This window comes from Oenanthe melanoleuca, chromosome 22, assembly GCF_029582105.1.
Source record: "Oenanthe melanoleuca isolate GR-GAL-2019-014 chromosome 22, OMel1.0, whole genome shotgun sequence".
Classification (NCBI taxonomy): Eukaryota; Metazoa; Chordata; class Aves; order Passeriformes; family Muscicapidae; genus Oenanthe; species Oenanthe melanoleuca.
In genome coordinates, this window is record NC_079355.1 from 4,582,601 (window position 1) to 4,600,212 (window position 17,612).

General features: G+C 50.4%; 1 protein-coding gene across 2 annotated transcripts in view; it reads left to right on the top strand.

The window, feature by feature from the left end:
- Nucleotides 1-17,612, top strand: part of ZMAT4 (zinc finger matrin-type 4) — a 48,479-nt gene that overhangs the window by 13,904 nt on the left and 16,963 nt on the right. For both annotated transcript variants that reach the window (XM_056508824.1, XM_056508822.1), the window contains exons 2-4: nucleotides 283-384; nucleotides 10,926-11,015; nucleotides 17,078-17,234. In XM_056508824.1, coding sequence (XP_056364799.1) covers nucleotides 283-384; nucleotides 10,926-11,015; nucleotides 17,078-17,234 — 349 coding nt within the window. The remainder of the gene's footprint in view (nucleotides 1-282; nucleotides 385-10,925; nucleotides 11,016-17,077; nucleotides 17,235-17,612) is intronic.

Here is a 17,612-nt window from a genome sequence, read left to right on the forward strand (position 1 = left end):
GCCCCTGTGTCCAGCTGCTCTGCTCCAGCACCTCCCAGGAGCTGCCCAGGGCAAGGAATGAGCACTTGGCATGGGCTGTTGGTGATAAGCCTGGGGACTCTGAGTGGTGGGGGTGGGGATATGGTGGGGCTGTGTGTGTGTCACATTTACACCTGGGTGACACTGGTTTCGTTCCCTCGTGGTGACAAGAGCTGCTCGGCTCAAGGGTTGCCTTGCCCTTGTCAGACACATCTGCCTGCTTTCTGTGACTGATTCTGCTCCCTGTTTCTCTGTCATGCACAGATGAAATCCTCTGACATCGACCAGGAGCTGTTCACGGAGAGTTACTGCAAGGTGTGCAGTGCCCAGCTCATCTCTGAGTCCCAGCGCGTGGCCCATTATGAGGTAGGAAGTTCTTGGTCTGTGGCTCCAGCACTGCAGCTCTGCTTGGAGCACTCAGCATGGGAAGAACTGCTCTGACTGGTGGCATCTCACCCTGTCACTGGTGTCACTGCAGCACTGTCTGCTGCATGTCTGGCTTTTTCTTGTTTTTGCCAAGTCAGCCTGCAATTTGATCAGGACTGAAGGAAACACAGTTAGCAAGGAGAGCAATTAAGAGTGCAGCAAAACAAGCTCAGGTTGTATTAAATGTGCTGCACTGAGGCTTGCTGAGTAGGAATCACTGATGGTGCAGAGACTAGATTAGAATTTGTGAATGTATTTAAGCACTTAAGAGGTAGTGAGCAATGAATAATTAGAAAGGATGGATTATTAGAGACATGTTAGAACAGCAGTTAACAGCACTGCATATCTTCAAAACAAACTTAAAAACATTCCTATTAAACAAGGAGGAAATTATGGAGGGATATGTAAAATCCTTCAGGGAAGGAAAGCCACTGCCTGAGTGTAGATCCTGCCACAGTGAGGGGCTCTTGGTGTTCACCTGATGGGAGAGCAGAGATTCTCAGGGTGAAATGCAGGAGAGGGCAGGGTCACTGTATGGTGGCTGTGCACGAAGGACTGTCCTCCCCTGGGGCGTGGGAGGTGGTCCAGCCTGTCCTGGGGGACCCCAAGAGTGATGCATGTCTGCATTATCTGTATTACATGGTTTGTATATAGAGAATAAACAATATTAACTCTGTATAATCATCATATATAATATAGATATTTGGATAATATGGAATAATTTGGTTTGATTTGGTGGTCTTGGTGGTGTTTTCCAGCTTGAACAGTTCTGTGATTCTGTGTGATGAGCCAGGGATGAGGGACTCACTCCCAGAAGGTGTGTTTTGCTTCTGGTTTTGGTTACATGGAGACTACCAGTGTCTGCAAAGCTCCAACAGCTGCAGAGTTTGTGCACAGGGAGCTGGAACATGAAGTTACCCCGAGCGTTTGCTTGACTCGAGTATTCTGCAGTTGATATATGAGGGAGACAAGTGTGAGACCAGTGGAGAATGTGCAGGAAGCTTAATGTCCATGATCTGAGGATGCTGTGCTGCATTAATTAACAATGGGAACAAGGATGTACGTTTGCTTGTAGGGCACTTTATGTGTCTGTTTTGGTGAATTTCTTAGGAGCTCTTCTGTAGCTGCTTCTCTTGTTGCCCTCTGCATGCAGCAGAGATCCCTGGCAGCTCAGGGAAATTGAAGGCTGCAGTTTTAGGGACACCTTCCAGATCTTGGTGCTGGGCACTGCAGATGCCAAATTTTGCCTGCAGGAGGCAGGAGCATTGCTGCAGGAACTGGAGCTGGTGAGCCACAGGGTGCTCAGCCAATCTCTCTCCTCTGCGCCTGTCATTGTGGGTATGAGCTGAATCATTAATTCATAGCAGATGTTTTTGAAATGTGGAAAACAACACTGTTTTCTGTTGTATATTTTAGTGTGAGGTGTTGTGCTCGTTTGTCATCCGCTGTGAAATCCCAGCAGACGCTGTAGATGTTTGGCACAATAATGTCATTCCCAAGCCCTGCTGGTGGGTTGTGTAACACAGAGCAGAGCCTTGGGGTGGGGGAGCTGGAAGGGCCAGCTGGGATTCCCTGGGGTGCCCCTGGCCACCTTGCTGCTCTGCACAAGGAGCAGTGTCCCTTCTGGTCACCACTGCCGAGGGTGGGGCTCATTTGTGGTGCTGATTCTCCTGGTGACCTTCTGGCCCCCTGGGCCCAAGATATGAGAAAGTGAAAACCTGCCCTGAGGTTTTCTAGGGAGGTGGAGCTGGGGGCTCCATCCTGCCTGAGGCTGCCAGCCTTTGCTGGCATTTGTTAATAGCAGAGTCTAAAATTCACTGTTTCCTTCTAATTATCAAAGTAGCTGGTCACAATTTTCACACCTTTCTTTTTATTTTTTTTTTTCCATCTTATTTTTAGGAAGTGCTGTGTATTTAAAACCTGATTTTTTTCATAGGGGAAATATTTCAGAATTTTCTGCAAATCCCTTTCCAGGAGCCCTGGGGGTGCAGCCAGGGATGCTGAGTGCCAGGCTTTGTCTGAGACGGGTTTGTCTTGGTCAGCAGCGCCCTTATCCTTCCTGAGTGAGCCTGGAGAGAAAGGGAATTGATCCTGCCTCACTAGTGCAGTCAAGGGAGCTCTGCAGCCCCTGTGCCAAGGACTGGAATCTTGGCTCTCTGTGCATGCAAAATAAGACATTTCTCTGTAAGGAAATAGAGGGAAACAGCCTATGAAAGGGGGGCGTTTCTATCTTGCCAAACAGGAATAGTCAGTTCCAATCCTGTCTCATCTCCTTCTCCAAATCACCAACCAATACCTTTTCTTCTGTGCTGCTTTGCCAGGAATAAAAAAATGATTTGATGTCAGTCACGCAGTATTAAGCGATATTATTTCCAAGGGCGAGCGTAGTGGAAAAACGACAAAGGGATCAGAGTGCTTGCAGCAGTTTTTGCTTCCAAGTTGACACACAGCAAATCTGCCTTTATTCCATGTGCTTCATGCAACTGTGGTTCTGGCTTTGTCTGATGTGTCTGGTGCATCCTGATGAAGCTGCCAGGACCTGCCCTGCTCTCAGGGGTCACCCCAGGACAGAGCTGAGCCCAGGAGCTGATTGGTATTGACTCGAGTTCCCAAATGAGGAAAATGAGGAAATGCCTTAACGAGCTCGATGCCCACTGCGGTGCCCAGTCTGCAGGGGCTGGTGGCAGCTTTTGAACCATGAGGAAGAGAGGAGGCAAATCTTGCTGCTGCTGCCCAGCAAATCCTGCTGCTTGGTGCTGATACTCAGAAGAGTGTGCAATTTGAATATTTTAATTCTTAAAACAATTTGATATCTTAATTTGTCCCGTGAAGTATCTGAAAATCTCTTCTTCCTTTTGTTTCTGGAATAAAGCTGTGGAGTGTGGGTGCCTGAGGCAATCCCTGGGTGGCACTCACTGTGCTGCTGTGCCATGCCAAGTATCCCCAAGGTACCTGCTCCCCTTTCCTGCTGGGGAAGGAGAGCATGGTGGCTGTCTGGGTGAAGAATCCAAAGCTGCAGGTGGTGGGAGGGTGTTTCACACCTCGTGTTCCACTGCTGGTTGCAAGGGGTGACAATGTGCTGCGCTTGCTGCAATGCCATTGAAAGTCTGTGCCCCAGAAATGAATTTTTTCTTGTCTGTATCTCTGCATCTTTCCTTCCTCTGGAGCTGGAAGCCTCTTTGGTGGTGAATTCTCTCTGGATTACCTGTAATTTAACACTTCCTTCCATCTTCCAGGTTGTATTAATCACTGTGGTGAGCTTCTCAGTAAATTAAAAAGCTGAAACAAAGACAGCTAAGGTTTCTTAGTTAGCTCTGAGTCTGCATCTCTATGTAGAAGTGTTCACAGCCATTAGGAAGATTTTAACATTTATTTTCATGTTTCCCCTTGAAAATCCTGCAGGAAAATTACCTCATATACAAAGTCACTCTCAGATTTCACCCTGAGCTGCACATTCATCACCACATTTGCTCCTCAAGCTGTTGTAATGCTCTTCTCCATTTTCTCCATAATCTTTATTGCTTCAGGTGCTCAGAGAGTGCTTTGTTTTTCCGTTTAAGATGCAGGAAGATGCCAGGTCTGGAGGAAGAGCAGCCCAGGAGGGGCTGTGAAGTGTCTCACCTTCTGGGATGAGCGAATGCTGCTTGGATGCTCGTGGTGGAGCAGCAGGGGAGGGCAGAGTTATTAAAATTCAAATGCAGAAGAAACTGGGGAGAGCAAATCAAGTGCCATGGCCTTTGGCTCCTCTGCAGAGCTGTTCTCGGTGGAATTTCTGGCTCTGTCTCTGGAGAGAAGCAGCGAGTGCCATCCACAGCCTCGTCCTTGTCTGCAGTGCTGCTGGGGTTAATCTGCTTCCAGGGCTGTCCTTGGCTGGAAACATGGAGTCATGGCTTGTCTGAAGGAATAATAAACATTGTTTACTATTGGTACATTAGTGCCTTAAGGATCAAGGCGTATGTGTTCAGAACAGCGTTCTTGTGTCTGAAATATTAATGTGCTGCAAGAGCACATACTCTATTTAACAAAATAAATGCTGTGCAAGAAAGCAAGGAGCTGGGATGCTGTTTCTGCTCCCAGTTCCTTGTGAGATGCTGCTAGCATTTCCAGGATGGAGGGATGGGGAGGATGTGCTCTAGCTGTAGCTAAAGGCTGTACAGGGCTGTGTGTGGGGTTCTGCTGCTGGCAGTGAGCATGGGAGGGAACATGACATTTGCTGGCCATGACCTCTCTCGTGTGTTTTGCTGCTCACCTGCCACGCTGTGTTTTGCTTTGGTGGCAGTGACATGTAAATCCTGCAGAGGATGGAGGAGCAGGGGGCACCCCACTGTTGTGTCCTGTCCTTCCCCACCGCTGCTGCACTCTGCTCTGCTGTGGTGGTCACGGTTTTGGTGGCTGCTCAGACATTACTGTTACCCTGCAGATCCTGCTGGTGTTCGACAGAAGAACCTTGGTTTGAGGAGAAAAACCTAAAGAGAGCATATTTGTTTGCAGAGAGGGTGAGGGTTCTGCTCTGTTCTTTTTGTGTGCACATGCAGGCCTGCTGTGGATATTCCTTGGCAGTTTGTGTCGTGGTAACAGCCCCAGGTAAAATACACTGAATAAACATGGCCACCCATGAGGGAGATGGGTGGGTGCCAGGTTTTAGGGCACAAGGCTTGTGTTCCCTCTGTGCACACACACAGGATGCATCACAATGGGCTATGAGAGCAGTGGGGATGGGATGGGACTTTACAAGGCTCTGTGTTAGTGCTCTGTTGTCAGCCTTAATGGCTGAACATTATTTTTAATGCACTCCCAGTGTCAAAATCTATTGCTTAACAGAAACAGCAGAGCAGATGAAGCCCCGTGCTCAGCTCCCTTCCCAGGTACTCCTGCACAGAGGCCTATTGCTGTCTAAAAATAGCTGGAGTTAAAAGGTCCTTCAAAGCAGCAGTGAAACACTGGGACCCCAGGGTTAGCAGTAGTGGAGAGGCATAAGGGAGGTCACTTTAAAGCTGCATGGAATCAAGGCAAAGCAAAGCCTGGCCAGTGTCCCTGGGACACAATTCTGCACTCCTGCCCTTCTGCAGCGTTCTATCCCCATCCTGCTGCACAGAGGGCACCTCTGTGTTCCAGGTATTCACTCTTGCTTGCCTTCAGCATTTTAGACCTGCAGCCCCTGTTTGCAGTGGGGTTCTGGCTGTTTGAAAGCAGTATTCAGGTCTGTGGTGTGTTGTGACAGAGCCACCCCCATGCTTGGGGCTTATGGGCTCCCAGCAGTGACTGGCACTGATTCTGGAGCAGGGATTTGTTTTACACAGGGAGGGTGGATGGGAACAGCAGCACAGCAGACACCGTGTTTGTGTTAACTCTTGTGCTGCCTGCCTGGTGCTGGGGTCTGGGGGCTGTACCAGCCTCGAGCATCAGTGCCCAAGAGCAGCGTGGCTGGGATGAGGGAGTGGGGCTGCAGGTGAGCAGCAAGGGTTTGGCTTGGTGTGTGGAGTGCGTTTCAGGAGGTCCCAGCCTGCTCACTCTGTCCCTGCATCCCCTTTCCCTGGCACGTTTACAGAATCATAGAGTGGGTTGGGTTGTAAGTGACCTTTAAAGGTCAAGTCCAAGCCCTGCCAGGAGCAGGGACACCTTCAGCTCAAGGAGGTGCATTGCCTGGAAAAATCCCATAATATCAACAGAGAAGAAAATGTGTGGTTGCATTTGTGTAGAGGTGAGATGCACTGCAGAAGGAATGTGAGGCAGTAGTTCCCCAGGTGCTGAGCCCAGCTGTTCCTGCCATGCTGCTCTGGCCACAGCCCCCACGAAGAATGATTTCTCCTCCACAGGGTACCCAGCAGAGTGTTGGGCAGGAGATACTTTGAGTACAGTCAAAACCAACATGGGAAGCAGTAAAGCTAAAGATCACAGCTGAAATGGTGACTCCTGAGACAGAAAACCATGCTCAGGATCCTCACCTGGAATCAGCCTGGTGATCACAGATATAAGGAGGTGGAGCTAGTGGTTGCTTGGCTGAATAGATCCTCAGCAGTTGCCTTAATGTGCAAACAAATCAATGTCCAAAGCAGTGATGTGGCTCTCTTTGCTTTGGGGCAGCCAGTTTGATGGGGGTGCAGATTCAGCTGAGCACTCAGGAATTGCAGACACATATCATCTGTGTGCCCAGGAAGGCAAAAGCATGAGCAGACACTTTTTAAAACATTAACTCGTGGAGGAAAAAGGGTAAGTTGATAGAAATGACCATAAATTATAAATGAGGCTTTTCAAAAATTACAAAGGGAGAAAAAGGACATTGGCATCCAGCAGTGTCTGGAATAACAGCCGGGGAGTTCAGCTTCGCAGCGAACCACAGGGATCTTGACAATGTTTGTTGTGTGGGTAGTAGAGGCAGAAAAGGGAAGGCATTTGCTGAAAATACTTCTCCTGTCTATTTAAAAAACGCAGAGGATGTTGTTATATCACAGAGGAAGAAATAGATTGGTTCCATTCCAGCAGAAATCTGGAGGGTTGTTAGGCAGTGATTACGAATTCCAGAACGATGCCGTCTGGGTCAGCAGGTCCAGCAGTTCCCAGGTGGGTGCTGAAGTGTGCTGGCACTTGCTGTGCATCACTGCTGACCCTTTGTGGGGTGAGCAGCTGGAGGAGGTTTCCAGGAGGGAGCAACACAGGGGTATGGCAGTGCCAGGGACAGCTTGGCACAGCTCTGGGCACAGCGTGCTGGGCACAGGGGCTGCACAGGGTCTGGAGAGCTGGGCCAGCCAAAATAACTTCCTCTTTTTTGATGAGATTACAGGTAGGGCCAATACAGGTAATAAAATTGGTGTAATCATGTGACTGTGTGTTGCACGGCAATTTAATTAAGAAACTGCCAGCACACAAAAAAAAATTAACACAGTGTACACCAAAAGGATTAAAACCCAACCAATGGCCTTCTGAAAAGGAATTTATTACAGACTGGGAGAAGCTGCAGCCTTTTGGGCTCCGTGGTGGTTCCTTCCTTCCTCTCACACCTGTGTGCTGTGTGCTGTGCTCCTCAGCGTGGGGGCCCAGCCTTTGGCTGCAGAGGAGCTCACAGAGAAGGAGGAGAGGAAAACTGAACTGCCCAAAACCATAAAGCTGCCAGCACAGGAGGAGTGAGGATTGATGAAGGGATATATGGGGAATAGGGAAATGAGATTAGATGCTAGCACAGCCTGAGGGGAGCTGCAGAGAGAGTTGGTTTGAACCTGACAGGAGATGGGAAGAAGCCCTCACAAGCAAAGTGTTTTAGACTGCTGGGTCCACTTGAAGCAGTGGTGTAAAGTGGGGCCATGGTGGGGTGCAGTGAGGGACCCCTCTCCCAGAGCCTGGGCGAGCACAGGGAAGGGAAGATCTGTGTGTCTGTGTTCCCTGGCCACCCCCGGGCTGCAGCGGCTCAGCTGGCGGCTGCTGGCCATGTGCAGGTGATGGTCAGTCCTCCCCAGAGCCTGGCACACCCACAGAGGAGGGTATGAGGAGCCCTTCCCTCCCTCAGACAGGGTGAGCAGGGCTGTGCATCCCAAACTCATCCCAGACTCCCAGGGCAGAGACCTCTCTGCCTGCTCCTGCTGCTTGCTCCAGGCAGAGCAGGCTGCAGAACCCAATTCATGCAAAATCTAATTGCATTTCATTGCACAGTTTAGCTCTTCTCTGCCCTTTTATGTTTTAGGGTTGAATTGCCTGAACTTTGTTGTCTCTGCCACGATCTTCAGTGCTAGAGTGGATTTGATAGAGACAGAAATGATCCATTTGTTTACTTTTATGATGAGCCTTACAGTAGCAAATGAGCTTGCAATGCAGAACTCTGCAGCAGCTGTGTGAAAACAGACTCTGAGCTCCCTGCATAGTCAGCGCTGATTTTCAGTCCTGCAGTATTAAACCAGTCTTAGTGCCTTTAATAGGTGCTGTTCCCACTAGAGACCAGAAAGTGAAAATGCCTTTGGCGTAACACTTTGTACAGCTACAAAAGAAATATTCCCAGACCCAGAAACACCTTATTGCACCCAGAACGAGGCTGTTGGAGGTGCCAGCCCAAGGCAGTGTGCTCGTTCTGCACTTTGGATTTACAGAGGGGACAAGGTTGTGCATGCAGTGAGATGGATCAGAATGGGAGCTGGAGGTGCCTTCATCCCAGTTTTCTGGCTCCTGTTCCTGATTCTTCCTTTGCCCCTTTGCTTCGCCTGGCACTTGCCCTCCTTGTGCCTTGAAGCTGCAGGTTTTGGGTGGGGAGAGGATAACCTGCAGTGCTGTTTGTGAGCAGCACACTAAGAATAATCTCTGTGCTCTGCTGTGCTCCTGCTGGGCTGTTGGGATGATAAATACACATGTAAATGTAGAAAATGCCAGAGATAAAATGGATGACAAATGGGCTGTGCTCCCTCTGCTCCACAGAGGGAAGGAGATGCTCCCACATCTGCGCCGAGGCTAGGGATGATTTTAAGCTCTGCTTTTATGATCCTAAGATAATAAGGGTGCATAAGGAGCTGTGTAGTTTTGAGTTACGCCAAACATAAGGAGTTTCTTCACCTTGGTTTTCACAAACCCAAACAAATGCACCAAGAAAGGTGAGAGGTGTTCTACAGAAGGCTGAAGCTTTGCTGCCTTTAGCGCTGACACCTGGGCGTGTTTACGGTCCAGCTGAGAATTGTAGAAACAATTCCTCCTCACATCTCTGCAGCTCACACACACCCAGAAACCCCTCCCAAGCGCTTTGCCCCGTGCACTGAGCTGGCTGTGGCTGTGTGTGGGCACTGTGATGTGCTGGATGAAGGCACTGAGGGAAGAGCTCGTGACTGTGGGGAGGATGGCTGGGGGAGGCTGAGTGCTCTGCCTGTGAGGTTCTTGTGCCTCCAGAGCTCTAAGGCACCAGCCCTGAGCTCTTGGCTCCTGCTTTGTTGTGTTATCTTAAATAAGCAAAGCAACTAATAGTTAAAAAGGTTATTTATTACAAAGCACATCTTATTACAAAGCACATCAGTCTCAACAGGCAATGGCAAAAAGCAATGGCAATAAGTGAATGGCTAGAAGCCCTGGCAAAAGCCAGTGGCTAAAGGCAAGTGGTTAAAAGCACCAACTCTTCCCTATACAAACTCTTAGATAGGATTTTTCCAACAAGCTAAGACACAAACTCAGACCACCACTCCTTAATCTATTAGAATTCCAGTTTCTTAGCATTCCAGGTTACCTATACAGCTACTCATGCAACCTGTCTTGTTCTATCTAAACAATGTAAGCAATATTCTTACTACAGCTCTATTATGTCTAAGTCCTGTCTACAACTGTGGGCCTGGAGTCTCCACTGAAATTATCAGTATGTTTGCAACCTTCACTAGAACTCACTCTGCTACTGCGGCATTTGAAACCTTTCACTTACTAAAAGCATTAGAACTCCTACTAAAACTTACTTCTACTTAAATGTCTACTTTATGTGTGAGTGCCTTAACATACTTCAATCTACCCAAAGGCTTTAATTCAATCCCTGCACTCTGATTTCTCCCTGAAGAATTCAGAGATACCCCTGACTCACTGACTCCAACAAGTGCCCAGGGAAGGATTAAGCTGAGAAACGTCACATTTGCTACATGCAGCAGGAAGGCAAGCTGGGGACAGATATTTGACATTATTTATCTTGACTGATTTGCTCTGCGGAAAAAATTATTGCATCGTCACATTTCTGCATGCGAATACAAATATAGCTGCCTGCAAATTTAGCTCAGAGTTTACACCACAGGAAAAAGAATGTTCCAGAACATGCTAATGATAATTTAATATTTTTAAATTGCAGCTCTGTGGTCTGAAATTATAACATTACAGTGCTGTTGTTCTTTGGTGCAGTTGGAAAGGGGAATTCAAAGGAAACATTTGCATGGTGACAGCTCCCCATGTGTCTGCTGCCCATCTGCTGGGTGCAGCTATTTTGTGGCTGCAGGCTTTTCCCCCTGCATATGGCAGAAGACAAGACCTGATGTAAGTCAGGGTTTTGAAGGTTTATGTCTGTGCTCCTGCTTTAAAATCTTCCTTTAAGTCTTGCAAGTCCCAAGGATTTGCTTTGCCTGCTGCTGCTGGGGATCTGCTCTCTGCTGACCCTCACCTGCCTGTGAGCTCCAGCTGTGCCCAAAGGCACGGTGAAACCTGCTCGCGTGTCCCTCATGGGGGATTTTTTACCCCTCTTATTTTATCATTCTAGAAGCTCTGGAGCTCTGGATCTGGTTTGTGTGTGTGCCTCTGACACCTTAGGATGTGTTTCAGCTGGGTGCAGAGCTCTGTGAAAATTCTGAAAAGACCGAATGCTCCTCACCTGGATCCTTCCCCCTTTTCTCCTACGGTGGTGGATATATATGGTCAAATATATATAGATATATGGATATATCTGTCAGGGGGATGGGAAATCTGACCGGGGTGGTGTGGTGAGCACAGCAGCAGAGCCTCTTGTTCCTTGTCACTCCAGTTCTCCTTCTCTCTCTTTTTCCCCCCAGAGTCGGAAGCATGCCAGCAAGGTCCGCCTGTACTACATGCTGCACCCCCTCGATGGAGGCTGCCCGGCCAAAAAGCTCCGCTCAGAAAACGTGGGTATCCCCCAAACCCTGGTCTTCCAGCTGCTCTGAGTCACTGACTCTGGGCTACAGCATTCTCTCTTAGAGCCACAGATCATCAGGTGCCCGGAGGTAACATTTACATTAGCTGAAATGCAAAGTAACTGGAAATAATTTTCAATAAACTACACAAGAATTATTATGTGCATCAGCAACAGTAATTGTGTTTTTAGTTATTTGAATGTTCTTTCATAGGAAAAAATATGCTGATAGCAAATAGTCAGGGCTTGCTCCATTTCAGTTCCATGGCTGGGGCTGCTGGTGAGCAGCTGGGGCTGGTGATTGTGCCTCCAGGTGTGGGGTGATGGCCACTCCGGGCTGCTGGATGGACACTGGGGTGCTGGATGGGCACTCTGGGGTGCTGGATGGCCACTCTGTGGTGCTGGATGGCCACTCTGGGGTGCTGGATGGCCACTCTGTGGTGCTGGATGGCCACTCTGTGGTGCTGGATGGGCACTCTGGGGTGCTGGATGGCCACTCTGTGGTGCTGGATGGACACTCTGGGGTGCTGGATGTCTCTCTGGGGTGCTGGATGGCCACTCTGTGGTGCTGGATGGCCACTCTGTGGTGCTGGATGGGCACTCTGGGGTGCTGGATGGCCACTCTGTGGTGCTGGATGGACACTCTGGGGTGCTGGATGTCTCTCTGGGGTGCTGGATGGCCACTCTGTGGTGCTGGATGGCCACTCTGTGGTGCTGGATGGGCACTCTGTGGTGCTGGATGGCCACTCTGTGGTGCTGGATGGCCACTCTGGGGTGCTGGATGGCCACTCTGTGGTGCTGGATGGACACTCTGGGGTGCTGGATGGCCACTCTGTGCTGCTGGATGGACACTCTGGGGTGCTGGATGGACACTCTGGGGTGCTGGATGGACACTGTGGTGCTGGATGGCCACTCTGTGGTGCTGGATGGACACTCTGGGGTGCTGGATGGCCAATCTGGGGTGCTGGATGTCTCTCTGGGGTGCTGGATGTCTCTCTGGGGTGCTGGATGGCCACTCTGTGGTGCTGGATGGCCACTCTGGGGTGCTGGATGGCCACTCTGTGCTGCTGGATGGACACTCTGGGGTGCTGGATGGCCACTCTGGGGTGCTGGATGGCCACTCTGTGCTGCTGGATGGCCACTCTGGGGTGCTGGATGGCCACTCTGTGCTGCTGGATGGACACTCTGGGGTGCTGGATGGCCACTCTGGGGTGCTGGATGGACACTGTGGTGCTGGATGGCCACTCTGTGCTGCTGGATGGACACTCTGGGGTGCTGGATGGCCACTCTGTGGTGCTGGATGGACACTCTGTGGTGCTGGATGGCCACTCTGGGGTGCTGGATGTCTCTCTGGGGTGCTGGATGGCCACTCTGTGGTGCTGGATGGCCACTCTGTGGTGCTGGATGGGCACTCTGTGGTGCTGGATGGCCACTCTGTGGTGCTGGATGGCCACTCTGGGGTGCTGGATGGCCACTCTGTGGTGCTGGATGGACACTCTGGGGTGCTGGATGGCCACTCTGTGCTGCTGGATGGACACTCTGGGGTGCTGGATGGACACTCTGTGGTGCTGGATGGACACTGTGGTGCTGGATGGCCACTCTGTGGTGCTGGATGGACACTCTGGGGTGCTGGATGGCCAATCTGGGGTGCTGGATGTCTCTCTGGGGTGCTGGATGTCTCTCTGGGGTGCTGGATGGCCACTCTGTGGTGCTGGATGGCCACTCTGGGGTGCTGGATGGCCACTCTGTGCTGCTGGATGGACACTCTGGGGTGCTGGATGGCCACTCTGGGGTGCTGGATGGCCACTCTGTGCTGCTGGATGGCCACTCTGGGGTGCTGGATGGACACTGTGGTGCTGGATGGCCACTCTGTGCTGCTGGATGGACACTCTGGGGTGCTGGATGGCCACTCTGTGCTGCTGGATGGACACTCTGTGGTGCTGGATGGCCACTCTGTGGTGCTGGATGGCCACTCTGGGGTGCTGGATGGCCACTCTGGGGTGCTGGATGGCCACTCTGTGCTGCTGGATGGACACTCTGTGCTGCTGGATGGACACTCTGTGGTGCTGGATGGACACTCTGTGGTGCTGGATGGCCACTCTGTGGTGCGAGATGTCTCTCTGGGGTGCTGGATGTCTCTCTGTGGTTCTGGATGGACACTCTGCGGTGCTGGGTGGCCACTCTGGGGTGCTGCTGGTACTGGACGAGCCCTGGGGTCACTGGGCAGGTGGGAGGACTGCATCTGGGCAGTGTCTGGGGCCAGTGTGGGGTGGCAGGGTGGAGCTGTGCATGTGCAGAGCTGCTCTGGGCACACCTGCCAGGCAGTGCTGTGCCCTCCTGCCAGCAGGAGATCAGGCGTGCCACTGCAGTGTCCTAGCTGAAAACCCCTGGGGTCCCCAAGAGCAGTGTGAGGTCCCCAAGAGCAGTGTCACCTGCCCAGGGCTCTGTGCTCACTGTTCTGAGAGTTGCTGTGCTTTATCCAAAGGTTCCTCACCCCTGTTTGCTCTCAGTCTGCCAATTTGGCCATTGGCTTCCTCAGCTGTGTTCAAATAAACAAGGGAAGGTGAGGAATTGGACCAGCTCACAGTTTGTCAGGCAATAGATGGAAGGAGACTGAATTTTTAAGAGATGGCTTCATGGGGAATTACTCATTTATCTCCTTCCTGTATTCTGGGGCTGTGTGAGAGCTGCAGCAAGGTTCCCAGCAAGCACAGTTCAGTGTGGCTGGCTGAGGGCTGTTGATATTCACTGTGATATCTTGTAATTAAAGAGAGAAGCACACAAGTTTTGCCCAAGGAGTCTGAAAGCTCATTAACGTAGTAATTAAAACACTAGTGAACTTTCTGTTTCTCAGATTGCAGATGCAATCTGCCCCTCCACAAGAGGATCTGGCAGGGATTTTATTGAGTTATTGGTGACAGTGTGGGCAGTGCCATGGGAGCAGGGTTCTCTGAGGAGCTGCAATACATCTAACAAGGAGCCACGTGCTGCATGTGCACCTCAGCATGGGATGGGGAGGACAGAGAACTAATCAGACCTCAAATAAATCAAAGCTGAACTATTTCCTACTGCTTTTGTGAAAGGCAGCACGGAGAGGGAATGTAATTCTGTGTTTGCTGGTGCTTTTGCCAAGGGCAGCCCTAGTGGGGGTGGATTAACGTGTCCTCATGTTCTAGGTGAATGCTAGGCTAGGCCAGACCTAAATTCTAAAATTATTTGTGTTATAAAAATATAGCAGGGAAGATCTGCCAACGTTTACAGCTCCTAGTGGGCCTGTTGCTGCTGGGATGTTACACAAGCCTTTGCATTTAGAGAGAACAGAATCATTTAGGACATGTCTGGTGCTGCCCAGAACATCCCTGCCATGTCCACGTGCAGGGCAGTGCCCAGTCCTGGCAGTGCCACTGAGGCCATGGCAGGGTGACTTCACTGAGTGTTAGAAACAGTTAATTGGTTAGAACCAATTAAATTGGTGTAGAGCTCTCTGCTAAAAAGGGGATGGTAGCCTTTTCTCATCAGAACTGTTCTGTGGCTCTGTGCCATGGGGTTTGTGTCCTGCTGAGCACAGAACTAACACCTTGTCCTTGTGCCAGGGGCCAGCAGGAGGGAGAGGTGGCTCTGGATGCTGCATTGGAAACAGCATTGGCCTCCTGAGCTCTCTGGGGGCTTGGCTGCTGTTTGAGGGTTGCAAAAACTGCATTTCCAAAACACCCCTCAGCCCTCTGCAGTGAGAAGTAGAGAGTTTATACAAGTAATGTTCCAATGGATAGCAGCTCCATTGTTGTGCTCTTCATTATTGGAGAAGGGGAAAAACCTCATGTCCTGACCTTTTCTGAGCTGGTACTTGCTCTTTGGTGGTGCCATGACAAAAGCAGGCTCCAGAATGGAAACGGCCTGAATTTCCTATGAAGCAGCAGCTCTTTTACACCTTCATGCACCAAAAATTAATTCAAATTTAAAAGTTACTTTAATGCTGTGGTTTATGCTGCTGTGTTCTAGGGTTTGTATAATATTTTCATCTTAGTAAAACTTGGGAAATGAAGACAGCAGATTTGTATATGTGGAATAAAAATCCTTGCTTTTCCTGTCCATCAAAGGACTGCAAGTGCCTTGCCCTGTGTGAGGATTATTTCTTTAGCAGCTTGTTAATAGGCAGCCAAATAACTGGAGTTAATTCTGTAGGATATAGGAGACTGGAGTTGCTAATATTACAAAAGGAAGCTCTATAAATTGGGCTGGCTTCAGAACAGGGGAAGAGTGTGGATGTCAGTGTTGGAGATGGATGCTCTAACTCCAAACCAGTGGTGTGTTCTGTTGTGCTTCAGTTTGTATGAAGCTTCTGTGCTGCAGTGTAGGGAAGGTTTTAGAGGCAGGCTCAGCTGGAGAAAGCTGCAGAAACACAATGTAGGAATAATCCTTGGCTGGGTCTGGCAGCACAGGGTTAAGGAGCTGCCAGTGGATTTGCAGAACTCAGAGGAGCTGTGGGTGCTGGGCTGTGCTCAGGGAGGCTGGGTGGGTGCAGAACATTCCCAGGGAACAGCTGCCTGCCCTGGGCAGAGCCCTGTGCCCCAGCTGGGTGAGCAGCCCTGGGATTTCAGCACCTGCACCATCCCATCACTGGTGTCACTGAGCAGGTGACAAAAGACACCCAGATCAGCTTCCCCCAGACTCTCTGGTTTCAGGTAAAACAGCCCCTGACAAATGAGAAGGCATAATTACCCTTCAGGGCTGGAGCAGGGCTCTGGCTCAGTGCAGGGCTGGGTTGTGGAGGAGGGAAGGGAGGAGAAGCTGCTCAGGGATGATCCAGACCTGGGAAAGGCTTGAGAACAGCAGAGCCCAAATAAATACCTGGTGCATCCCACTCACAGCTAATGGCACTGGTGTGTAGAGGTGGCTGTAGGGCAGCAGAGCTTTGTCAGTGTGCAGAGGGGCTCACAGACCCACCAGGGGTTTGGGGACCCCCTCTGCTGCTGGTACATACATCAAGGTGCTCACCCAGACACCTGGCTGAGCCCAGGTGAGCTGCACAGTGAGCTCTGGGTCAGCTAAATGGGACCCTGGACTCTGCAGGAGCTGTCGGAGGGCTCTTTGAGGGGGTTTTAATTTTTTATTTCTAATTGCAGTCTAGCTGAGAAAGTAGGTTGAAAAGGAAAAAATGTCACTGAAGAGCAGCCCTGGCAGAGGAAGAGACCCTGGTGCATTAGCACCGAAGTGTATCAGCTTTTCAAACAAGCTCTGTTGGAGGCTCTTTATATGTTGCCACTGATGATCAATAGATACTGGAAATTTTCTACTCTGCTCTTAACTTTCAAGTGATTTCCCTTTGAAGACATAAAATATCTTGAGAGAAAGCTATTTAAAAGAAGTGCAAATTGCACTCAGAACAGTACTAATCACCTCTTGAGATTCCTCCCTTAGGTTTGATTTACAGTTATCAACAACAAAAAAGTGGTGGAAATTGGTCGTTTTCCTGAAAGTGCGTTTTTTGGGGGGGAAAAAATGACCTTCAGTGTTGGGTCAGGTGTCCAGTCTGTGCTGGGTTTGCCCAGGGCTGGTGTTGGATCCTGCTGGAGGGACCTCTGTGATTTCAGACAGTCCATTTGTTCTCCCACCTGCAGGGAGGGTTGTGCCCCCAGCTGTGTCCCCCCGGATGTTTTGGGGTCTCTTTAAAAAGTGCATCAGGAGGGAGCACTGGTGGTGTGGCAGGGACAGCTTTGGGTCTGTGACTCCCCCTGGGAGCAGGAATAGTGGCTGAGGGAAGGGAGATGTGCCTGGGGAAGTACTGGGAGCTGCACAGGGACTGTGAGCTCCCAGTGCTCCCAGTGCTACCCACGCTGGAGCTACTGGGGGCTGGAGGTGTCCCCAGGCTGGGCAGGGCTGGGACAAGGCAAGAGCAAGGCTGGAAGGATGAGGAGGGGAGAGTCCTTGGCAGCTCTGGCTTGGCATAATAACCTGCATTCCTCCCTCCTGTTCTTCTCTTCTCTCCTCTCTCTGTGACTCTGCTTGGGGGGCTCATGCTCCTCTTTTTTTGTCTGTGTTTCTGTCTCCACGCAGGGCAGTGACGGTGACTCAGTGGATAAGAACAAATGCTGCACACTATGTAACATGTCCTTTACCTCAGCAGTGGTGGCAGAGTCGCATTACCAAGGGAAAATCCACGCCAAGAGGTTAAAACTGCTGCTGGGGGAGCAGCCAGCGTTGAAGGCCACAGGTATGGGAGGAGCAGGAGGGGCTGGGGCAGGGTGGGCACAGGGAGCAGAAATTGGGGACAGGCTGGAGAGCTGGGCTGGCAGCAGCAGCTATTCCTTTGTGTTGCTGTCATAACAACCTTTAAAAACTCCCGATGCTCATTATTGTTCTGCTTTGTTTGTGTAGATTAGGGGTTTATCAGCTGGGACTGGCCCTGGTGCAGCCCTGTCTCTAGTTCCACAGTTCCAGAGTGTTTTCTCAATGGGGGGCAGTGTCTCCTCTGGGTGCAGATAGCCAAGCCTGGCTTTAATTATCAGCTGTTTAATTATCAGCTCAGCTAATATATTTAATAAACCTTTAGTGTTACTGTACAGTATAGAGCATCCTCTGCTCTTACCAC